We start from the raw sequence: 26,538 nt of genomic DNA on the forward strand, positions 1-26,538 counted from the left end.
CATATATTAATGAACACTAAATGTAATATTTTACAAATGATGTAATTATAATTTGTACTCAATTTTATGACAATAAATGTTCAGTTTTGTCTGAACAATCATTTATTGATTGAATATAAATATAATAAAGGACCAAAAATAATAAATTATCACATTATAGTTTCACTAAATAAAAACAAACTTGTAAAGAAATAAAATACAATTAAAAAATCAAACTAAATTGACATCTGTTTTCTTCTTTAAGACTATATCAGCAACGTTTAAGTGAGCAACCTTTTCTTTTCTTGGAGGCGGGATGGACTGCTGGCAGAAGCGTTTAAAGGCTTCTAGTTCCAATTCCTCTGCGTCCATGTCATCTTCCAGTACTTCCCTTGGGGTAAATACACTATCTGAAATTTGATAAGAGTCAGTCCACCGAGAGAAGATACAATACTCTGTAAAAATTACACAAGTTGGTTAAATATACAGGGTGTCTCGCGGTGATGGCCCATTAGAATTATTTTAGAGACTACTTCGATTTGAAGTTTTGCTAAAAAATTCCTCAGCTATCCTTACATGATTTTAGGTGATTGCACAAAAAATAGTAGATAACTTAAAAACTAGAAGAGATAGGTATAGGGAACCCTGATACCGTTCGAAAAAGAATAAAATTGTGTATCAGAATATAGAAAAACATATAGGTTTGAAGTTAACTAAACTCGGCATTAAATTTCTAGCACCCTGTATGCAATTAAGCCACTTTGAAAGTATGGATGGGAAGCTTAGAGGTCCAGCTATCCCCCCTATAAATATTGTTGCTTTATCTTTCTTCCGATGGTTTGAAGCTAGTCACTGTTTCTGTCCATTGTTTTTGAAAAAAATTAAATATCTCAAAAACGGTAATTTTAGGAATAGGGAAACTTCATAAGTCCACCTAAAATACCACGTAGAATCCAAAATTGCGATAATATAGAGGGTGTTCCATTTAAAATAAGCAAGTTGATGGTGACTTCCGGTATAACTGAAAGTGGTACTTAGATGCCATTATTTTAGTTGAGAAAGGTATGCCCGAAAACGCGGTATCCCAAATTTTCAAAATTTAAATAGTAGTCTCTGAAATAATTCTAATGGGCGTCACCGTGAGACGCCCTGTATGTTACTCTAACGACTTTCTGCTTTTAATTATAATTTTAATTTTTTGTATTACCAATATAAGTATAATTCATTAAGATTACAATATATGCCAATTTTAATACAGTAGAATCTCTGTAATCTGGCACGTCCAGTAATTCGGCATTATTTTTTCATTATTTTTTCCGCGTTCGTCTACTATCCTTGAAAAATACAGTTTATACAGTTATAGTTTAGATTATTTTACAGAAAAATAAAAACATTACAATATACATATATGTAATATGTATGTATATATGTTCTCTCTTTGTAAACAAACAATTAAAAGTAACGTTTTTTAATTTAATACTGTTTACATTATACATATTCCATTAATTCGAATTTTCCAGTACTCCGGCACTCTTAGATTTTTAATCGGATTAATGAGATTTTACTGTACTAAGAATCTACATGTTTCAAATGATTGCATATTTTGAGATGGTCCTCCTTCAAATCGTTATAAACCATTGTCTAATTCTCAATATTGATTTTAAAATTATCGTAAAATTAAATTAGTATGTGACCAAGAATACAATATTATTGTAAGATTGGTGACTGCTTAGGATGAATGAGAGTGGGGAGGGATATGGCAAGCCAACCCACATTAGCCCTTTGTTGGACCTGGACAGTATGAACAGTTTATTTCAATTTTAGATATGCATGTTAAATTAAATAAGAATGAATATGTTCTCCCAGTATCTTTTCTATTTCAAAGAAAATGTTTTATATAAAAAAATACTTTTATTTATGAATAAAAATAGTAGAACAATTTTGTCCATATATATTTAGGAAAAAAGTAGGCAAGAAACTTAGTTGTTTCCAGATAACTGTATACAGAAGTTGAAAATGTGCCGCTGCCCCAAAATAAATATTCTCTTTTTTTGTGGATGACCTTGTATCAGTTCTCATTTTATCAAGGGCACTTTCTAGTTTTTTCTCTTGTACATTTTTGTATTTCCGATAACTTTTGAGTAATTAATTGTTTTATTGTTTATTTATTTAATAATAAAAAAATTCTTCTGAAAATTATAATCGAATGTTCTTTATAAAAGTTATTGGAAGCACAATTTTTAGTTACATATAATTCAGTAAAGAAATTAAAAAAAATGATTGGCCTCATCTCAAATTTCTCCCATTCTGTAAACGGTGATTATCAAATTCAGATTTCTGGATTATTCATAATTTGTACAATGAATGTGATGTTTTATACTGAATGTGTTCTTATTTCATATTTCAGGATACAGGGTCAGGTTGTCAACTCTGGTTTATTAAGCAACGATATAGGACTATGAGTATTGATAACTAGAACTTCAGCACGATGAAGTCTTGGCATGGCGTACTAGACTTAAGCCCTCCTACAGCCTTTCAAACTCGCACTGTCATTTATTGATTTAATATTATTTGTCAAAAAATATTAGGTATTTGTGCATTTTTTAAATTTAAACTCTTTTCTGGCTAAATGAACTGTAATTCTTTTTAATACAGTAAATTATCTGCACAGTATTTATATTTTTCGCAAAGCTACATCTTTCAGTATACAGGGTATCCCAAAAGTATGGAAACCCCAGAATAACTTGGAAGTAAAGGGCAACATGGAAAAAATGTTTCATACAAAACTTTCAGGATTTTTTCTGGGCTATTCAAAAAATAAAGGTCATGAAGTCACATTCGGAAGCAAAATTTTCCGCTGTAACTCCACAATAAAAAATATGGGTTACCCTCACAAAGATTGACCCCTACCTTGAAATAACCATGATCTCAAGGTAATGGTCAAAGCCATATTCAGTCATAAAATTTTCCGCTCTTTCTAATGGTGTGATAAAAAGTAGGTGTTCCCATTAAAAAAAAGACCTTGACCTTGAAATGACCTTCAAGGTCAAGGCCAAGGTCAAATTTAAGGTCATCATTGAATAGCCCGGAAAAAATCCTGAAATTTTTGTATGAAAGGTTTTTCCGTATAGCCCTTTACTTCCGAGTTATTCTGGGGTTTCCATACTTTTGGGATACCCTGTATATCAGTGTTGCTAAGTACAAAAAACAGTAATATGTGTTAATTAAAACAATGTAAATATTATTATTATTAAGCAATTATGTATTTAAATTTAGTTACTGGAAAATGTCTCAGTACAGGACACTCTTTAATCCGAACTAATTAAAACACGGCTTAAAGACATAAATTCGAATTACCGATATTTTCGGATTACTGGATAGTAAATATGTACATATGTGAATATGTTTATGTACATACATAATATAATATAAATTAGATTTTGTGTTACTGAGAAGGCAAAAAATAACAATAAAACCAAACATTATCGTAAAATATGTCGTATAAATATCAACATGTTTGGATGGCAATAATATTTGAACTAAAAAGATCTAATCAAGAAAGGTTCCAACTCGCATAAAAGGGTTTCCCCGAGACTGCCGGGAATTACGTTTTTAGCGGTTACTTTTTATTATGTAGTCTGACTTTATAATCCGAACTATATACGTTAAACCGAATTTTGTTCGAATTAAAGAGTTTTGTTCGGACCATCGAAATGGGCACTCGTCGGGTCGGATTAGTGGATATTCGGATTAAGGTGAGTTCGGATTAGTCTATACTGTATATTACATAATAAATTCAAAATTAATATTGTCAAGTATTAAAATGTTAAGTAGTGATGGGCAAAATCGAGTATTTTTAAGAATCGAGAACTTGGTTCAATATGTTCTTTTGTTTCCAATAAACATTTTTAAAATCATAAACAATACGTGCAAATACATAGAATATTTGAAATTCTTTCTGTTTATGAGTCGCGTTTGTTTCAGTGAATGCTATTTGATAGCCCGGCAACTATCGAGAACCGCTGATTGAAATATTTCAGTCAACGCAAGAACTAAAAGTATTCGAGTATTTTCAGCAAGTATTCGAGAACGAGAACTTGTAAAAATCGAGTACCACTCGATTTTTCATTCAAGATTTCCTATCACTAATGTTAAGTGTATAATATAAATTATAGATAATAAATGCTCAGTAATGATACCAAGTGACCAAAATTATTTTGCGACGAACCATTTAAATGAAGATCTACTTGCTGAACTAATTATCATGATTCACTTGGTAATCCATGGCCTATTGCAATTTTTTATAAATAATTTTTGGGAAAACTGAGGAGCTTTGAGGCAAAACTAATAGGGTCCGTTTGTCAGAAAAACAGTTACCACTAAAGTTAACGAAAACCTGTTGGACATATCGGTTCTATTTTCACATCTGACAGTGTCGGTGAAAGAAGATAGACAGAAGACAGTTGTCAAATTTTTGAATTCTTTTGTTGCCTACAGTTAAGAAACCGTGGACTAGAGTTATCAGGAAAAGAAATGGATAACTTGCATTTGTTATTAATAGGCGATGAATCGATAGATTTTAATATGTTAGATGAAATTGTTAACGATCTAGCACAACTTTTAGAAATAATTGATAATGATGAAAGAAGGGTCATACCCAAAAATGAAGAAAAGTGTACCTGCAAATATAAGGAAAATGTCAGAAGGAACATACATTTGTACCTCCCAACTGATAAATTAACTTTGATCTTTCTTACCATTTTTTAACAGTAAGTGGACACCTTCTGTTGCATCAACGACATCATAAAAATTATTTTTGTATTCATATTTTATTACAAAATTATCACTTCCCACCATTTTTGCACAACCGTTACGTATAGCGAGCGCCTCTTTTATATGCTACAAAAAATGACGATCGCTCCACAACACGTTCCGTGGTAGCACACGCACCAGCGGAAAAATCGTAAACTGTTCTGACTGCTGAACGCGACCAATGGATGCACTCTTTATGAAAATTGAGATAGATAGTAGAAGATATGGACTTAATGTTAAAGTATATAATATAAAATAATCTAAATAAAATAAATCCACTTTTACTTCAGAAGCCAATAAATTAAAAAAAGTAGGAATTTTTTCCCAAAGTTTCAAAGTGTTTTTGTTTATATACTTTCATGTTTTGTCAGCAAAACACATTTTTATGTTTGTATTAGTTACTATGTTTTTATTGACGTTTCTTAACAGAGTATTAAACAAAACCAAATAAATCCAGACATTTCGAGCAAAACCTTATAATTTTTTTTTTTTTTGATATATTTACAAAGATATTTTTTAAATTTATATAATAGGGAAGTGTATTATGATACGCCCCATAGTATTTCCTTAAAAACAAAAAAAAAGATAGTATTTTTTACACCATAGAAAAATATTCTGTTTCCAAAAATCCTATACGAAGGATTTATTTGTGTTTGTTCCCATTTTTTTTTTTATTAAAAATCTAGTTATATAGTCTTAACATGTGTCGCTTAAAACCCTATATCTCAAATTTTCTTATTTTAGAAAACTTAAAATGTTTAAAGTTTTTGTTTCAGTTTAAAAATTTACAATCTATTATCGACTAGAAACACCTGCAGATGGAGAATTAGTCACACTGTATAACTTTAACCTAAAACTGAAGCTAAATATTTGCAGATGTAAAAATAATAAAATAAACTAGTTTTTATAAAAACAGTGCCTACTAGGACGTAAAAGAAGAGTCTGGGCAGGTAAAATTCCAGTATTTCAGTTTGAAAATCATGTTTACTGCTGTAGTAAAAACATAACAAGAGTTTTTTTTATGTTCAAACAGCAGAATATTTGACATATTGTTGTCACCTTTTCTATTTTACAAAATGAGGATAGAAGCAAATTTCTTTTTTTATATAAAAGTATTATTTTAAATTATATAATAAATATGAACTTTTTATTGAAAAAATATAATCCTTGACTACAATTTTAAGGTTGAATTTTAACATGTCACACATGGTAAAACTCTAACTAAAAAACTAGAACTAATACTGTTTCAATATGGGCTTACCATATAACCAATCATCCTTGTCAAAATTGAATTTCTCTCCACTATTTGAAGCAGGTATTATGGAAACTTGGGCAGTTTGGCAAGATTTATTAGATTCTAGGTCGGGTTTTATATATTTTTTGTCAACTTTGGTTATTTCAATACCCGGTAATCCAGAAAGAATCTCTTGAGCATTAAATGGTGAAATAATTTCATTTTTTTCTTCAGTTATATTCTGATGGCTAGGCATATAACGGTTAGAATTTGTTTTCGATTTTTGCATTTCTGGTAGCAACTTGGGCATGGACATTAAGGGCATAGCATTTAATACTCCGCCGTTAGCTAAAGACTGCTGTAATCTGGAACTTCGTATGGTCACCATACCATTTTCATTAGTAAATATTGCCGCTGGACCACAACCATCCCCATTTTTATCCACTGGTGGAGGATCAGATTTACTTTGGAACGATTGGAATATCGGATTTTTTAATGTTATCATCTTTTTATTAACACTATTGTTAGGTTGATGAGTATTTGGACTGGTAGGATTCTCTATTTGCTTCTTATTTTTTTTCTTCCTACTCTTTTTACCATTCTTCGTTGGTTTTGTTGGAGCTACCTCACTACACTGTTTATTCTGAATTAGTTTTTCTGTATCAACTACTATTACTCCAGATTTACCCACATTGATGGCAGACCCCTTTTGATCTTCCATATTAGTTACTTGGTAACAACGATTAGAAACTGGTCCTTCGACTTTTGTAATGGTAATACCTAAAAAAATGCAGAAGTAGTCAATAAAAATCAATCCAATTGAAATCATAATTTAAAGATTTGTAGCACTCCATTTAGAATTGATGTGAAAAAGCTAAATAACAATGCCAATATCTAAAATATGTTAACTGCAACCAATATTCTCTGAGTAGTACTACCATTGCCAATTAAAATAAGTTAATAAAAAAATTGGTGCAGATGCCTCTAATGTCACGTTTAAATCTTAAAAAATGAAGTGTTAATGAAAAAAAAAAAAAAATCTAGGTAGACAGATTTCAGCACAAATTTTCTTATCAACTTTTTTCATATTATATTAATTGTTATAACATGTATCAGCAAAGTTTGAAAGCACTTGATTTTCGAAATACAAGTTGTCATTAAAGTGCATGAAACTGTTTATAGCTAATTTTCTCCGAAATGCTGCCAATTATTGTGATTGAAGAGGAATTCCTTTTTTGTGTTTCTTGAGATTTCCTTTCATGAAAATGATTTATTTTACTGAATTCTTTTTATCATAAAAAAATCTTTGGTTACCCTCCATTCCACGATATTATTGCAATCGATAATCTAACTCAAGTTGCGTGGCTAAGATGACTAGGCTATTTGCTCAGTAACTGCTTCTATTACTACTTTTTTCCTTTAGGAAAGTAATCAATAAATTAACTCAAGATAACAACTAAAAAAGCAAAAATTACACCATCCTTAAGTAACAATCGATAATTGTTTCATTTGGATTATATAAATTATTTAAAAGTAATATATTTTTTACTGTGTCCTTAATCACCCTGTAACATTTTACTTCAAACTTTGGCTCACAGATGGTTTGTTGCAGTAGACAGCAATAACGGGTTCTCATGATGGAGTACACTGTGCCGTAAATATTTAAATAATTAAAAATTTATTTACTCTTGAATTTAACGATTTACATCTACCAAGAAATTATAAAAACAAATATTTGGTCATATTTTTACTTTGCCCATCTGAATTGATCATTCCCAAATTTTTGTACATTGGTCCACTGTAAGGAAGTGATTTATCCAACTATTTAAAAATATAGTGTTCTGTTAAAAAAAAATGCACATTAGAGTTATATGCCTTGATAATATGATATTCAATTGATTTTATCCATACACGTTTTTTCATATCTTGAAGTGACACTAATAACGGACCTGCAGTAGTCCGTCTCCAATGAAAATTGGACACACCATATATGATACATTTTGCTGTAACTTACCTGGTGGAAGGCGGAGCATAGGTATTTGTATATCATCATGACATCTATCATCATTATTATTGTTTGCGTTCTGTTTAGTCACAGCTTTTTTATCATTACTCTTCATACTGCTTTTGGTTACTTTTTTGGTTTCTTGACATGAGAGATCTGTAAGATGTGGTTTATTAGAATCCAGTGCTAATGTAACTTTTAATTCCTTGGTAATAACCGTAGAGGCAGGTTGGTTATTTTGCTGTTTCTTCTTTTTTTTCTTTTTGGAAGTGGATGTCTGGTTAGTAACATTATCACCAACTTTACTAGAACAATTTTCATCCATTCCGTTTACTAAGGTATAAAGTAATTTATCCTGATCTGGAGTGGAGCCTTTCAATGTAATTGTTACTGTAGGGGTACTACTTCCATTTTCTGCCACCCGTTTGATGGTTACCATTGCAGGAATGGTTTCCTCCAATATTTGAGATTTTTCAGAAACTATCTTCTGCTGCGCTTTCTCCTGTTTTTCACTTAGCTTTCTATCTGATTGGTCCCGTTTAGTTTTTTTCTTGCCGTCATTCTTAACTGAATAAAACTATATGATTAGAAACTGGTTTCTCCATTTATAATACAGTGGAACCCCGCTTATACAGTTCAAATGGGACTGGGAACAATCCACATTATTGAAAATCCAGATAATCCAGAAAATTTTTAATGCCACTGTATTACATCCTATTTTATTTATTAAATATTAAGCCAAAACAGAATAAGATTGAAAACGAGTTGAGTGCATTGGTAAAAAGAATTTTCACTTAGATATGAAACTTTAGCTCCTTTCTACACAATTCATAGCCTGTTATTTTGACATTGAGTTTTTTCTTTCATGTCGTTTAATTTTCATATACAGGATGTTCAGAAAGTATGAGCAAAAGGTTTAAGCACTAATTCTACTCATAACAATGATAGTAGTACAACGTCCCATGACACTTTTCGAAAACTCAATCTAATGAAGTTGCTAATCTCAAAAGATATTTTTTAGATTAATATTTTGTCATTGTGGTTTCTTCAGTTACGCTATTTTTTTTATCAAATTTGGTATACTATTTTTAGTAACAAGCTATACTTGTAAAAAAATTATCAAAATCCTAAAAACCTGAATGATCCTTTTTGAGTAGAAAACTGATCTATTTTTTATTTATTTTTTTTTTAAATTAAATACCGTAATACAAAAAAAAGAACATTAAGTCTCTTTTTTGAAAAAAAAATGCATTTATCGTTTTGCCATATTTTGAGACCATATCTTCCATTCAAATGCCTATAAATTATTTTTTTTAATTAATCAATGTCTCCAAAAATTATCCTAAAATATTAAAGCTTTTCCTTTATGTTTAATTCTGCTTTGTTTATAGTGAAAATTTTAGCTATCTTTAAGAGTACCACAACACATGAAATGTGTTTTTTCTTGGAATCTTGGAAGTTAATATTTTCATATTTGTAACACTGTGTATGACCTTTAATGGTAAGCTGTATTTTTTTAATAACCACAAACAAAAAGTTTTCAATCAATTTTTTTGTCAGGGTTCTAGCCGTTTTATAGAATATAGCTAAGCTATTGTTATTAGAGAACAAATTATTAATTTGGAAAAAGTTATACTGACTGCTGTGAAACCCAATACACAATATCGTAAATGTCGTTTATGAAGTTACAAATTAAATTAATTTATACTTCGCTTTGCCTTTATTATTATAATTGAGGAACATAGCAGTATGTAATCCAGCATCAGTTTAGTTGCTAGGTTAGGCTACTATCTGAAAATAACTTCTTTCTATATAATGAGCTAGAAATGCAATATAAATGACAATTACTATATCATCTTAAATTTTTGTGTCAAAATAACCCTTAGGTTTCCATTTGTTTACAGCTTTTTGTTTGGCAAATTTTTTTTATAGAGCAAAGGTGGTAACCCCAGACAAGTGATATGTAAACCGTTTAGGGCTTTGGAACTTTAATAATTTTTTTTTTTGTTGATTGGTTTATTACCAACAGCAGCAAATTTGAAAAAACATCTTAACTAACAAAAGGTAAAACAAAACTTAATTTAAAAAAAACGTTAGGGTTATGTTAAGGAACTATTAATACTGCGTTCCGAAAGTGTTATAAATTTTTTGCTTAGCGTTTCTGGACACCTAAGACAGGGGGGGTATGTTTTATAGTTTAGATAAATCAGAAGTTCCACTGTATATATATTTAATTCAAATTACATTTATTGTGTCCCTTTTATTGTATCATGCTTATCCGCACAAAAACAGGTTGTTGCTCTGTCGAAAATTAGTTAGTTTGTGAATCAATAAATATATTCTTAGCCCCGTACATTTTATGCACAACAACCGGAATATGGTAATTATATGCTCATATTTTTCCTAGTGTCGCATGATGACATACTATAAGTGAATTTTATGCTCACCTTGGTACAAATTTCTGGATTTTTCTGCTTCAACTAATTTTTTATTAATTTCCTTCTTCTTTTCTTCCTCCTTCCTTGTTAACTCTTCAGCGATTCTTCTCTGTTCATTTTCTACCTTCATTCTTTCTTCTTCCTAAAACATATCGGTGTTTCTCTCACTAAAATTTACTCAAGCTTACTATACCTTTTTCAAACGTTGACGAGCCTTCTTGGCCGCTTTTTTTTGAGCCAATTCCATCTTATTAAGTGCAGTATTTCCTTCTATATAATTGACTAATCCATGAATATCGTCAGTTGCAGAGGATGTTGTTATAGACGAATCAGAAGATTTGACTGATGGCGCAGGAGGAATATTTGTTGGAGACGAGGGAAGTGGTACTCTTTCTTCTACCTTATTCACAACATTTTTTACTTTTGCATTGTTAATATTTGTGGCAGTAATAACAGCCGAAGGTGGATTTTTACAAGTATCTTTCGTTCGCTTTTCCCTTCTTTGATGAAGCCTTATCCTTAATCTATCACGGAGTTCATTACTTTTATGAGTGTGAGACGTAACTGACTGCAATTTGGTAAAGTTAATGCTACGTGTTTATTGGTATATATTTACATTACCGTTCCGAATACTTCGCAATAAGTGCAATCACATTTCTTTGATTCCTTGTGGTGGTCACAGGTAGCTCCAAGGCTTTGACAAGGACTTGGTTTAGTTTCTTCCTCATGTTTGCAACTGTGCTCGCATGGTTTAGGAGTTACTGTAGATTTACAAGACAATTGGTACGATCTGAAATGACACTATTAAGTAGTACTTTAGCAATAAAATAACACAGTTTTCATACTTGTGCCCATTTTTTTTAATATCCCTCATTTTTAAATTGCTATCACGTGTGGTCTCACACTTTCGTTGTCCACTTCTAGAATATCTCGTTTCAGTTAGTCTATTTTAAAAAAGTTAATAAAAGTACTTACATATGTTGCGGCGTCTGTTTGAAAACGTTATCAAATACCTTCTCAGCAAAATTTCCACTGTGAGTAAAAATGTCCTTTTTAATCTTAATGAAGTTCTTAACATTTTTATTCAAAACTTGTTCGCTCTTATTCATAGTTTCCTTCCTATGTTTAAGAAATTCTTCAAAAACTACCTTAGTGCTATCTATGTCGCCTTTTACTTCACCATTTGATTTTGAGAAATGAATATCGCAGGTGTTTTTAAAAACGGGTGGTTCATTAGCTAATCTTAATGATGGATCTTTAGTGACGGAATTAAATTGTTCTTTGTCAACAGATTGTTCTGTTACCATCGCATCAGTTAAGTTTGATGAACCATTACCCAATTTTACAAAATCAATTTTATCTGAAATTATTCGAGATAGATTTGTTGACCGCTTTAATAGTAACGACTTGTTATGGTCTAAATCAGAATTAGCATGACCTAAAAAATAACATTATTAACCACTATCACTGATGATTAAGGTCCAAGAGTAATTCTAATTTCAGGTTCATCCTTTCTTTCAATACAATGACGTGTAGGGAAAAACTTACGTATTTTTATAGAAAACGCAAAGTGTCAGCAATATAGTTTTATTCATTGAGACAGGGATGTATTTCTAAATTCCCAGTATCTGTTAGTAAATGTAAAATGTCAGCAAAAAAACCCAGAGAGACGTCCCTTCGCCTGACCCTCTGGAACAGGACGCCCCATATGCCCTTATAAAAATACGTCCTTGCATTGAGATGAATGACATGTATTATGTATTAAGTACTTGCAGAAGAATAATTTAATTATAAAAATGAAGCATAAACTATTTTAGCAACATAGTGTGCTCCTGTTAGATCTGTAAGCGTTGAAAGTTCACTTCAATCCTATAAATTTATTATTGACAACAGGACTTCAAAGAGTGACCGCAAAAATTGCCCGTTTTTTCACAATTCGCAGAGAACTGAAGAAAATAGATAAAAATATATTTTTGGTCTCAAATTACTCGTAAAAAATTAAGATGAGCATAGCTTTTAGTTTTTTTAAAAATTTTCAAAAATCAGCCCTATTTAGGGGTCGACAAGACGCCCAAAATGAAAAATTGAATATAACCAATAAATATAAAAACTATTAGCATGCGAATTTTTCTATCGAATGATTCTTGATACAAAGAGAGATTTATTCTCATGACTGAAATAAGCATGTTGAATTAGAAAATCCACCCTTAAGCACCCTCAGGTGGTGGAATCATCCCCAAAAATAGAGAATATCAGAAATAATTGTAAAAATTAAAAAAAAATATATTAAGATAATTCACATGCTAATAGTTTTTATATCAGTTGGTAATATTCAAATTCTTAATTTTTGGCATTTTTTCAACCCCTAAGAAGGGGTGATTTTTTAATTTTTTGAAAATACTAAAAGCTAGGCTCATTTCAGTTTTTTACGACAAGTAATTTGTGACCAAAAACATATTTATATGTATTTTTAAAATTAAATTAATTATTAATTAATTGATTAATTTAAATTTTTATTTGTAAAAAACGGGCGAAAATCACAGGTTTTTTGCAGTCACTCTTTAATTCCTATATTTCTTTTACTACTACTAGTGCTTATTGCACTAATGAAGTTAATACTTTTCATATCTATGTGTTAGCATGTGTCCTGAATTAAATCCTGATTTTTATGTCTCGTACGATTTTGTACTCTCGGACCTTACTGACACATGTATACATATTATAATTAAAAAAATATATGTTTTATTAATACATATTTAAAAAATTACTTACAGTTAATATGGTGATGAAAATAATCCAAATCAACGAGATTTTGACATTTCCGACAATATGATAATCGCTGATTGTTTTTAAGTATTTTCTCATTCAACTGCTCCTGATTTAAATCTAAAATGCACTTATATTTCGCAATCAAGCATTCTTCACAAATGCACTGTCCATTTCGGTCTAAAATTGGCCCTGCAGGATGGAATGTTGGATCGCCGAGAAGATGAAATATCTGATGGTCAAATCTACTTAAATTCAAGTTATCTATCCTGAAAAATATAAAATGAACAATTTTTTTGAAGGTATATAAACGTGAACTTTATCTTACTCCTCTTTAGAACGTTCTATCCAAAAATTATTTGCTAAAACCTTCTTATGTTCAGTTATCATAGTTTCTTCAGTACGATAATATTCACAACTTTCGTCCAAAGTAGCCTCCTCGCTATAAAATATTCAGCATATAGGAACTTATATAACTTTTAATAGAGCAAAATAAAAATACACATACTTTATTTTATCTAATCTTTTTTGTTCTTTCACCCACAGGTTTTTTAAATCTTCAAGTAATCCGAACATAGCAGGAGTATCGCCCGGACTAAGTCGAGTCTAAAAAATAAATTATTCATAAACTGAATTAAATTTGATTATTTTCTTTACCTCTAAACACTGATAAATTTTATTCTGCACATATTCAGTTTCAAAAAAGTATCTTATAAAAACACATGTGTTAAAGTCAATCCAGCACACTGAATAGTTTTTATATATTATAACCTCAAATTCAGAGAAGACAGTACTTAAATTCTTGGCAGCTGATAACATGGCTTCATAGTAATAAAATAACTCTAAAAAAAATAGTAGAGCCAACGTTAACTTAACAGTTCAAAATATGTCTAAATAACTCACTTGTTATTGTATGATCTCCATCAGATTTACTATAATTCCACTGGGCAAATATACAATATTCTCTCAATATTGCTAAAATTCTCAAATACAGCTGACTCTCATCTTCTTGTATTAAACTGCAACATTATGTATTAAGTTGTAAATCCGCACATAAACTAATATGTAAAATTTTAATACTAGCTAAATATATTGTAGTACTATAAATCGATCATTTAATTAAGTACCAATTCCACGAATTACATTCTTAAAGTGCATCTAATTAATTATTATGCTTACTTTTTAACCAAATCTTTGATTTCATTGATAAAAAAGGCAGACAGAACTTCTGCGGATGGGTCAGGATTAGCATTAGCAAAGTTTCTATACACATAGTGCATGTAATGCTGTAAATCAATCCACTGCTGGGATTTTGAAGGAGACATATCTTTAACTTTTTTAAGGAAATCCAATAGCAGTTTCCTTTCGACTTTAGTAATATCATTACTGTTCAACCAATTCAATCCATTTGCTCTTACACTTTTCAAATGATTCTCAGGGATCTATAAACATGATAAAATTAGTATTCTCTAGACTCTTCTCATTGTTGCTCTTCTAAAAGAGCATACCTTTAGAAGTTTATGTATATTATCTCTTGGTTTATCATACAGCGACTTTAAAAACTCCAGTGAATAAATGCCAGATGAGTCTTCTGCAGATTTTGATTGTTTAGAGCCCATTTCGAATTCATATGAAGCTCGGCGACACGTTTGTTTGATAAGAAGTTCAAAAAATGATGTAAAAACACTCATTTTAACATTAAGTATAAAAATATCTAATAATAACACTATATTTAATGAACACACAATTTGTTAGCTGTATAATCCTTTTCACACAAATATATTAAGGATAATTCTTTCAGCACTTTTACATTTTTCGGTCCTAATCGTCTTGTCCTCAAATGTCAAACGGCAAAAGCGTAATGGAAATAGAACCGGATTTGGTGTACCATGGATGTACCATGTACCATGAACCATTTAGTATAGTAAAATACTAAATACCTACTCTCTAAATACAGTAGCGAGAAATTTTATAATTAAGAGGCGTTATTTAAACATTTATTATGTATAATAGCAAAATATACAGGTGTAACAGTTATTTTGTAATAATAACAATTTTATTAATACTTCTAATTGATAGTAAAATGTATTGTGGGCAATGAGATTGGGAATGAGTCATGTTACGATATGAGACAACCGCGAAAATTTGAAATAGCTGATGTGTATATTTTGTGAATAAATTATCATCAGTTCTTCAACATAGTCAAATAATGTTACTTAAATAATTCATAAGGTGCTGTTATTTTATTCTGAACTTTACATCTCTCCTGCTTTTTATTTACGTTTTCAGAATACAGAACAGAACAATGTGATCGTGATGTCAAACACGTGAAAACAGGGCCACGTTCCATTCTTCCGAGGACAGGTGCCAAAGAAAAATGGTCTTTATGTTCTTATAAAATAAGTACAATTGTCCTTCCCGATAAATCCATGTTATTTAAAATCATTTTAAATTAATATAACCAACCTTTAAGGGCTGCCACAATATACCTCATATGATTTAAAACAGTATTTGTTTATTTTTCTGTTAATATCAAAATTTAAGAAGTTAACCCTCCAAATTAAACATTGAACTCGAATGCTTCACGAGGTTTTCTTTTCTAAATTTGTAAAATGCGGCTATTAAAACGATTGTGACTGTAGCTGTACGGTTAGGGCGCATCCGCATGGCACGGAAAATGGAACATAATACAGAGACAGAGAACGTTCCCGTCTTCGGCGTATGAAAATTCGAGAAACAAGTGTGCTCCAAGTAGTTATTCCAGCTGTGGGCATTACTTACCTATAGATGCAAATTAAGGTACGTGGGGAAAGTTTGGATAATGCTTGTATTATTTGCAATCCCCTTGTCGAATTTGAACCCCTGTGAAGTTTTATCTGGGATTCAGTTCAACAGACGTTGTAGCCGGCTACAAATTGTAATTTTATTATCAAAGGTTTATTGAAAGCTTTATTAAAAATAAATAAGTTAGCAGGTAATAAACACATTTAAATTTTAGCTATTCTGAATGCTGATTGATCAATTAAGTGAGGGTAATTGAGATAACAGATAAATACATTTATATAGGTACAATAAAAATAAATATATATTTATAAAAGTATTATTTTGATTAAAGAAAAGATCTATCGGGTACAATCTGACAGACATTTATTGCTCAGCATACTTGAACCAACGATTATAGGCAGTACCTACAGTCGTAAATTCATTATTTGTACTTTATGTTATTTAGATGTTACATGTTATTAATACAATTATAAAGAAATATAATTTCCAAAATAAGCTTTTCCCCATGTTTCTTGTATGGTCCAGGGATATGCAATTAAGTGGATTTTATTTTTTTTTCTACAAAAATTAATCAAGATACGAAAAACATTCAAGAGACAAAAAAGTTGTATTTTTAGTTGCTTCATTCAAAAAATATATAAAAATTACAAAAAAGTCAGTGGCGTAGATTTTTTTGTTAAAAATATTTGTTAAGGTACCGCTCGGGACGCCACTGGACTTAATAAATCTAATCAAGTTAAGGTTAAATTAGCCCCTTAACACTGCAAATAACACTGCCAATTAACAACCAAATTGGGTAAAGGATATTTAAGATATTTACGAAAAAGCAATTTTTTTACAAAAGTATCTTCAAAACGAAGCATCTTCGGACCAATGTTTATATGAACTTTTTGTCACTCATATAATCGTCTGGCGCCTATGGTGGGGTTTATTTCCACATATTGGAATTAGTAATTTTTCTCACAATATGCACAAGCGATTGATATGCGGACAATCGGTAAGTATAAGCATTTAGCTATTTTAGGGAACCGTCACAACACAACTGGCGTGAATTCCGGATCTGACAGATCTGGACTGATTGGCTAATCTTTGTCAAATATTTTGGTCCTAACTATTACTATGCGCAAATTATTGCAAATTTTAAGAGACCGTGGTTTTGCAAAATTTAAGGAACTTTCTAAAAAAATAGATCAGAAGTATTTATATATAGGGTGTTCCATGAAAAACTATCTTGTTTAGTGACGCCTTCATGCATCACCCTGTATATTTGAAAATAATTTAAAGCAGGTACACCATTTATATGAATATTATTCTTGTTTTTTCGCGTAATAACAGACCTACTATACTTTGTCACACTAGTGGACCACTCTGCAGATCATTATGCAGATAAGGCATTTTCTTGATCATACACGATGACTGATATCTGAAACTGTATGAAGACATTCGGCAGTATTAAGATAACGATAAACAATATTTGATAATTAGGTAACAACATAATGGTTATTGCATCTTTAACCATTTTGTAAAACAGTATTACTCAGTCAGTATAACTGACGAACTGACGAACTACAGATATCAATTTTTTTTGTCACCAATATGCAACGTTCAATTCAAATTTATATTGAATGCTTAGTACAAAATGTAAGTTAGTTTAAAAAATGTTTTATTTATATTTCTGTGCTACATACTGCAATGTCCTAATGGACACCACTAATCTAATTGAGCTGGTTATAAATTATTTTGATAACATTTATAGATATCAAGAACAAACCCGCAAATGTACAAAAACAAATGTTGGACAAAGGAACAGTTTTTGGGAAAGTCTCGCATTATTATTACTTTTCTGAAGTATCTTCTGCCACTGGTCGTACCGATGGTAGCATTTATTACGCCAGTACCATTAGTAATTGATTTCATAAGTGAATAAACCGCGGAATGGTATGAGCACAGTAAGCAATACTATACTATCTATGATCGCGATTCCTGAACAGTTGTATAAGCGGTACGATGGTGACATGACGGTACTATTCTTTAGTAAAGCTGTAGGGCAGTGACACTCAACAGTATTTGTGAATAGTGTTTAAACGGATTTGTTAAATAAGTCAGAAACATTAATTCGTTTAGTAAAACACATTAGCAACGCAGGTAAAAACCTAAAAGTGACTTGAAAGCAACTTCATGCAAAGATGTCGAGTGTAACATTGTATTCATATAAGTGATTCATAGTAAGTTATATTCTTTATATACATATACAGGGTGTAGCTTAATGTCTTTCGAAAATTTTAATATTGAATTGTATCATAAATTGATGTGAATCGATTTTTAATATTTGGTTTACAAATTTTGTTTTTGATCCTATAAAAACTGTTATGTACTCGTATGTTGTAGATTTTTTACAAACAATACAAGCTTTACCAAAAATCATTTTGAAAGCAAGAGATTTGCGAACATATAGTTAACATTAACTTTTGCGATGTTAATATCTCCTCAAACTTCATCTCTAATTCTAGTTTCAGAACAAATTAAGTTTCGTTTCTAATATTTATAAATACAAAGATATTTAAAAAATAAAAAATTGTTTTCATAATATTCCATTTTGGTAGGGATTTGTGAGAGTTACAAGAAAATTAAAGGCTTCATTCAAAAGCTTCTTTCGAAGATCCCCAGCAGTGTCATTCTTAAGTGAAATAGGTACCCGTTTTTCGAGTTGCGCCTTTGGGATCCCGGTTATTTTAAGAGATACAAAGTTGATCAAATTAGGACAAAGTTGTGACATTTGGTGACAAGTAACTTGCCGAGAAATTTGACGTATCTTTTTCGTTTTGAAATTATTGACAAAAAAGTTAAAGTAATTTTCGTTTTCATTTTTTTTTATTGAAAACGAAAAGAATTGGAGTTTTTAAACTAAGACATTGCTAGGACACTTTTTTACGGGGAATTCAAATATGTAGTGGCGATGGTGGGACACATAAGTTTTATTTTTTTATGAGCGCCATATTGGTTTTCCCATTTGTGATTTCAACACATTTTCCTGATTAGAGTGATATGTCGTATCATATGTTTTACTTTTTAGTTTCGTCAATACTAAATTATTAGTTTTTCACAGTTCTTTGAAAATAAAACATAACTATTACTCCAATCACACATCATGCATAGTAGGTAATAAGAAAAATATTAACACCAAAGCCTCCTATAAGTATTTGAAAATTGAAAGTTATGTTGGAATATATTGAAGTGTGATATTAATAAAAGCGATATATTATGATAAATCGTATATTCAGATATTTTTCAGCATTTATTTTTAGTAACAATTTCTCTCGTAAAACGGTTTATTTTCCATTGTAATACATAAAAAAATGGGTACATCTCTAAGTTCTACGGTCGCCAATAGAAACCAATCGGTCAAATTCCTCCTTGTATCGTAAATCACAAAAGAGAGCACAAGACATCAATATTAGTTTTTTTTCTTTAATTGTTGTATCCTGTACCCTACAAGCCTACACAAAAAGGGTCACCTTGTAGAGTCTTTTAAAAATCGTTATAGAAATTAGTTTGAGAGAATTTTGACGTGTGTTAAATAGCTTTGATTTACTATAAAAATATTGTTAATACAATTTTAAAATACTTGGCACCTAAAAAACATATACATTAAGTTTAGATTCTGCAAAAATGAGGAATGAGTATGTTTAGTTCCCAAATATGTGCATTGAGTCTATTTAATACCAAAAATATTTAACTTTCATATGTTTTTTACTTATTGTGTTAATGACCTGTACATCTATAAATCCGGATATGCTGTGTATACAGGGTGGTCCAAAATCATTTCCTGATGTTTTCAGGGATAGTTCATAAACAAAAATGGTAGGTACCTTTTTGAATAAATTTATGTCTGAAAATGAGGGGATTGTAGATGTCAGTTTTTTAAATCTTAAGATTTCTTATTTGTATTTTAAACTTAGATTTAGCGTAAGATTATGGACACTATTTTTCGCAATATTATTCAAATACTATATCTTATGAATGGGTAGTTAGAGGGTGACTAGTTCATCTTTTTTATTTTAGAATAGGGTAAAAACAAAAAAATTAGGGTTGAAATAATTGCAGTACCTAATACTATCCCTTGAAATATCCCTTGAGATTTGATAAATTTAAAACATAAAGATATTATAAAAATTATGATGTGGATTATCTCCTTTTAAAAGGGTTTTTTCCTTATTATCCATTTTTTGGAAAGAGTATATTTAAAAAGGTACCCTTATTTTTTTATGTACTATACTCCGTAAAAATATCGGGAAAATATTTAGGACCACCCTATATTATGATAAAGCCTATCTGAGCTTTCAGTTATATAATTGAATTTTCTTTCTCATGGCAAAATAAGTCACATTATGTTCTTTAAAATATTGCATTGATTTTATTTTATTATTGTTATCGATTTGTATTGCAAAAATATGCAAATAACAATTAGAAGATTTGCTTATGAAAATTTGTATGTTTTCAAACCAATTTTGTTACTAAGATGAAAAGAAAAATATAATGTATGTACCTAACGTCAATAAGAAGGGATTAAAGTCGCTGTAATTTTTTTTAGAAAAAATTAGATGAAATGTAACCTTTCGATTTTCTGAAAAATAAATTAATAACTGCGTTATTATAATAACTTATAAATTAATTATGACAATTTTTCAAAATACCGGTTTTCACATTTTTGTAAATAAAACAAATACCTACAAAGGTATAAAATTTTCTTGCTAAGACGTATGCAACAATAATTTTTCTAAAGTAGTTAGATTATTAATAAATAGCTTTATAACTTCTAGTAAGAACCCTATTTGTGCTTAACAGGAAGTTTGGAGACTTAAGGTTGTGAATTGTTTACAGTGATTATCAATAGTTTAAATATTCTCAAGCAAGCTTATCACTTAACAAAATGAGAACATGTGTTTAATTAACAGAGTTATGTAAGAGTTACGTAAGTTTCATGGTTAAGCAGGAAGAGTTTCGAAAGTAATATTTACCTCTACCAAATTTATTTATTGTCACGGTTCCACAGGATTCGAAAATGTGTAGCATACTTTAAAGACGCGATCAGTTATACAGAAGTTAACAGATGTCCGGGTCTGCAATAATTTTTTTCATATATGGCAGATGTGCGTTCGATTTTTGTTATGACGCGAAAACTTTTATTTAAATATTCCTAAGAAAAATGTGTTAGACATATTCATATTTTCCGATTACTAAGCAGACTTATGAAAGCAGATAGTTCCATTCAAAAATGTGTTAATTTTGTTCGCATGGTTTTTAAATAAACGGTAAAAAACTTATTTAACTTTGAAAAATTGTTTGTAAATAAGTGCGAAATGTTTTAGGGGGCGGTTGCCGAAGTTATTTTGTAAAAAAAGTTCATATAAACCTAGGTCGAAATATGCTTCGTTTCCGAGATAAGGTGTGTTTAAATTTTAATTTTTTATTTACTTCTGTGAATTATTTCAGTTTTAAAGATATTGACTAGAAATTTGACGGTTGTATTTTATTTAGAAATATTGACAGCAACCTACTAGATAATGTATTAATAGAAATTAAAAATACACAACTTGCAATAAAATATGCAATATTCCATCCTCGAAAACGGTGCATCCTACGAAAAAAATTGACGTGACCAATTTCATTCAGAATTAATGGCGGATTTCTAAAAAAATATCAAAACGGGAAAAAGTCAGTGGCGTACCATTTTTTTTATTAAAACAAGTTTGTGGCATTTTCGCTCGAACGCCACTGGTGGAAGTAGAAATAGTCAATATCTTTAAAACTGAAACAATTAATAAAAATAAATAAAAAAATTTAACTTAAAGTCCAAGCGTTGACGAGTTGTATGAAGAAAACTAATTTTAACTTTCCTTTCTTCAAAAGAATTGAAAAAAAATTGTTAAACAATCTCAAAAATTGTAAAGCCCTGAGGCTTAAGGCTTAGGTGCTCTTATCGAATAAAAAAAATTAAAATTAAAAATCATAAAAAAATGTGTATCTTTTGTTGCATGTTGACAACATTAACGGTTTTTTAGGAAAAAAAAACATTTATTGTTTTAGGATAAAAACAGCTAAAACTTACACTACGATATAGATTTGAAAGTAATCGTTTGACTGAAAAATAAATATGACAAAATATTATGTAATAAAAAAAAATAAGTATAAGCTTATGTATCTCTTGTAATATTGAAATTCGGGTTTCATCTAATCATTATTGCAAAATTATGGTCAAAAGAAATCGTCTGATAATAAATTTAAATTTAAGGGCATCGGAGCAAAGAGCAACATTCCATACGTCAGTGGCGTGCGGAGTATATAATGCCTTTATTTTAATATTTTCTACACCCATTGATATTTAAATATATCGAATAAACCATTTTTGAATTGCTCGTTCAGATCTGGATAAAACTGTACTGGTTTGTATTAAAGTTTTTAAATTCTGAACAGAAAGAGTAGTAAAAAATTCACTTATGTTTATCAGCTTATCATTAGATTATGTTAATTACACATTAATTGAGATAATTTAGACTTTTCTTGCCCTTCATAAGTTACACAGAAAATATTGAAAATTGCTCATATTTTAAATTTTTATAAAAATGAGATACCGTTGAGAGTAAAAACTCAACAGTTTTCGAAACAGAAGCGATTTTTTGCTTCGTTGTTTTAATTTGTTGTAAGATTTGAAGCAAGATGGAAATTCGAAATGTTAAAACTCAAAAGATTGATCCTAAAAACAGTTAATTGATTATTGAACTAAATGTAATTAAATACTTTTAAGCATCAAAATATACCAAGAATGGAATATTTGGAAACAGACTACGAACTTACGAAGTTTATATTCCTTTTATCCCAACTAGTTTTTTGAATTTTGTTTACTAAAAAATTGATAAGTTTTTCATTAAGTTTAGTCTGAACTGTCGATGTATGAAGAGCAAAACAGTTTAGGTCATGTTTGATCAACCAGTAAAGCTGCGGCCTAACTAGAACGCAGTTTACAACGGTCTGCGCATTGCGCTTCTTGTATATATTAATCTACTTGGGCAATCTCTGTTTACTCCAGTTTAATCATAAACTCGATTTAGATAAATCGTAATTAAATTTCATTTCATAAATCGGCCGACAAGAGTCTATCAATAAGCTGCGATTCTATTCTTAACTGTGTACCTACTAAGGACGACAATGTAACTTTCAGAAACACTTTAGTTCCGAAATATATAAGCCATTTTTCTCAAGTGGCCTGAAATAATCAAAATATTAAAGATATTATTAACAATAGTACTTCTAATCTAGGGAATGCAACATAGGAATTAAAAGACACGTCCCCACAAAAAAGAGTTCTGACAATGTTCGGGTTTAAAGACTCTACTCGTTTTCCGGTTTCGAACAAATGGGCATTAAAAATTACACTCTAGGTAAGGACCAAAATAATACTTTTAATACACGAGTGTAAAAATATTATGACTATATGTTTAATTCTCTTGAAATGTTCCTTGCCTCAGAATGAAATGTACCTAGTTGATAACGGCAGTTTGTTTCCTGTGCTCTGACTATTTTTTACATTCCTGCATTATTCCGCCATTTAATTGTTTTTATAATGAAAATAAGTAGCATACAATACACTAATGGTCACTGAACCGATACTATGGCCTTCATTTTAATCAAACAAGTTATAGCATAGAATTTTATGTTTCTCTAAATAATTTTAATTTCGTATTTTCTGTAAGATCATCGGTATTGTTTAAATATTATTCAAAAATACTTTTAAAACTGAGTAATCAATCTGTGGTAAAGAAAATAAGAGACAAAACCAAGTTTGTGTCAGAGATATGTGATATAAGAATGTGATCAAAAATTTGTTTGCACAACTATTAGGTATTCTCGGAAATGTCGATGCCAAACTGGATTCTTGCCTTTGAGAAAAAAATTACTTGTATACAGTGTGTTATATAAATCATATTTGAAACCTCTGTGATAAACCGATACAATATTTATGTTTCTTGTAAAGTAGGACTAATCCATATTCGATGTAAGTATACATTTAATTGTATACTCGATTTTATAATTAATGTTCAACAGTACCTATGTGTTTTTGTTTGGCGGATTATAATGTATCTATATGTATATTTAAATCTTACCTATTTATCAAAATAGAATATAGTTTCAGATCACGTTTCAATGTTGTGCAAAGGTAGGAAATTTCGCTTTCATATCTCCAGGCGTTTATTGTGGAATGTGGTAGTCATATAGTGGATGTCCTTTATCTGTGATGTTGGTTCAATGTTAATTTTAATTTGTTAAAGATATGTCTGCTAAGGTATTTAAAAATACATGTGTGCATTCGATCATACGGTTCTTTACTATAAATATAGGTAATTTTGATTGGAAATAAATTGGGAATGTTACGTTATTATTATACGGGGTATTTTCCAAGTCCATGGCGTAACTTCAGTGGATTACTGTTTGTTATTGGTTGGATAATTTTAGATCAAGTAGCCTTAATGAACTGATGGTCTATAGCTATTGGTTTGGGTAGACAGAAAAACTTGAGTTAATTGCTAATTATAAGCAAAGTTGGTACAAAAGTTTTTCAACCAGTGGCGGAGGTATCGGGCAACACTGTCTGTAAGAACCCTAAAATATTATGAAAACTGAATAAGTGCATTTAACTCAAAGTATTCGGCTGTTACAAATAATGTGAGAGGTGATAGATTTCATAAAATTATGACAAAAGTTCATAATAACGTATGTTCTAAAATTCTTCGTTTACGAGATATACCAAAAGTACACTTGAAGAACATTTCTTTATAGCTTTGGAAAGCTGTATTTAATTTGTATATTTCGTACATTTGGTACGATGCTCAAGTTTATTGTTTGCTAGACACTGATAACGGAAAATAAAAATTTGAATGGGTTGGAAGAAGGAACTTATGATTGTCTGTCATTGAAAAAATATGTGTCACTTCGCAAAAGATATACTATTTCATAATCGTCATTTTGCTGAAAAAATCTCCTGAACTTATAGAATGGACGGTACCAACGATAATTTTTTTTAATGAATGGTAGAGATAACAAGTGATAATTTTTTTGGTCCTTTTATTCTACCTCGAAGAGTTACAAGTGAAAATTATTTCCTCTTCTTAATGACGTACCTACCTTTACCATCAAAAAATGTATTTTATGCAGGACGAAGCGTCTGCACATTTTAGTCGCAAACTATTTGGATGTGACATTTCCAAATAAATGGATCTGAACATTACTTGCAATTTAAATTACGACATCTACAGGGTGTCCCATATAAAACTTACCACCTGAACATTTCGTTTAATATGAAGTTTTGAAAAAATTCCAATTCCGATTTTTAATTTGAGGGGGGCATCGACTTACATCATTACTTTTTTTGCAGTTGCCACCCGTTCGTAGATTGCGGTATCAACTTTGAAATTTCAAATTGCACTGCAGGGCGTGTGATACAGCGTTTGAAAGCTGTTTGATACTGACTTTGAATCCGTAAAAAAATATTAAAAAAGCGTTATTCGTTTTCAAAGGAAATACATTGAAATTACATTTTTGGAATTTTGTATTTTTACATTTAAAATTATTTCATTTTAATTTATAATTATTAAACTGCAAAAAGGTTTCTACTTCAGGTGATAAAAACAATAATAAACGAAGAACGTAGAGGTCTTTTAATATCTCATGAGCCGCGAAATGGGCGAAAGGCGTGGCGTATCCCCATAATTCTTCTAATAAGCACGTTGTGAAAACATTGATTCAGAACTAGACCATGTGCATCATTACAAGTAGACATGAACTAAGGCGCTCGGGCATCAATAAAGTCAACTGGCGAACGTTCGTTATATATATTTTTATTGTTTAAATTAAAATAATAAAGAATAGGGCATTTTATTATGATATTTGTAATCGGATCAAAGGCTTGTTTACGCTAGAGCTCGAGAGAGACTGTGCATAATAGGTGTAATGTTTTTAGGACGTAGAATAATTTAGGCGACGGTCGGAATTATGTTTCTGCGCATATGAAGGTCAAAGCTCATAAGATTTTAAAACATCTCTAAAGAAGGTTGAAGTTCTTATCATCATTTTTTATGAATTCCATTGCATTCCATTCCATTTTACCTTTATGTTTGATATAATTTTATCGGAAATGTGTTATTGTTGAAACCATTTTCAATTGTATCAAATCGCATATTCGGCTTACAATAAAAGTGTAACTTTTACATTAAATTTATCAATTTTTCATTCAATTAATTCATTATGGTTTATTCGTTAGCTGAAAAAGTTGAAATAATTTTTCTTTATGGAAAACAAAATGAATGTGCTAGAGAAACTGCTCGAATTTTCAACGAGTTGCATCCTGATCACCAAACAAGTCATACGTACGTGAGCCAGATTGTTAAGAAATTTCGAGAAACTGGGTCTGTAGCAAATCTTAAGAAAGCCAATCCTCCAAACGAATTAATGGAAGCAGGAATTTT

At 30.2% G+C, this 26,538-nt stretch overlaps 2 protein-coding genes across 3 annotated transcripts in view; one reads left to right on the plus strand and one right to left on the minus strand.

Annotated features, from left to right (window-relative positions):
• Positions 1 to 71: 71 nt before the first annotated feature.
• On the minus strand, positions 72 to 15,292 carry LOC108911000. The gene is made up of 15 exons (XM_018715810.1): positions 14,743 to 15,292; positions 14,414 to 14,676; positions 14,138 to 14,253; positions 13,892 to 14,076; positions 13,743 to 13,840; positions 13,563 to 13,676; positions 13,241 to 13,503; positions 11,444 to 11,906; positions 11,314 to 11,388; positions 11,090 to 11,258; positions 10,662 to 11,036; positions 10,478 to 10,610; positions 8,040 to 8,597; positions 6,053 to 6,805; positions 72 to 389 (listed from the first exon to the last, which is right to left on the minus strand). Exons 1-15 carry the CDS (start codon positions 14,923 to 14,925, stop codon positions 211 to 213), a joined length of 3,927 nt encoding a protein of 1,308 aa, XP_018571326.1. The 5' UTR covers positions 14,926 to 15,292; the 3' UTR covers positions 72 to 210.
• A 2,696-nt stretch (positions 15,293 to 17,988) lies between these two features.
• The window catches only part of LOC108911001, a 29,572-nt gene continuing 21,022 nt past the window's right edge, over positions 17,989 to 26,538 (plus strand). For both annotated transcript variants that reach the window (XM_018715812.2, XM_018715811.2), the window contains exon 1: positions 17,989 to 18,243. The gene's annotated coding sequence lies outside the window, so the exon portion shown is untranslated. The remainder of the gene's footprint in view (positions 18,244 to 26,538) is intronic.

Source organism: Anoplophora glabripennis, unplaced genomic scaffold (assembly GCF_000390285.2).
Source record: "Anoplophora glabripennis isolate ALB-LARVAE unplaced genomic scaffold, Agla_2.0 scaffold182, whole genome shotgun sequence".
Taxonomy (NCBI): Eukaryota; Metazoa; Arthropoda; class Insecta; order Coleoptera; family Cerambycidae; genus Anoplophora; species Anoplophora glabripennis.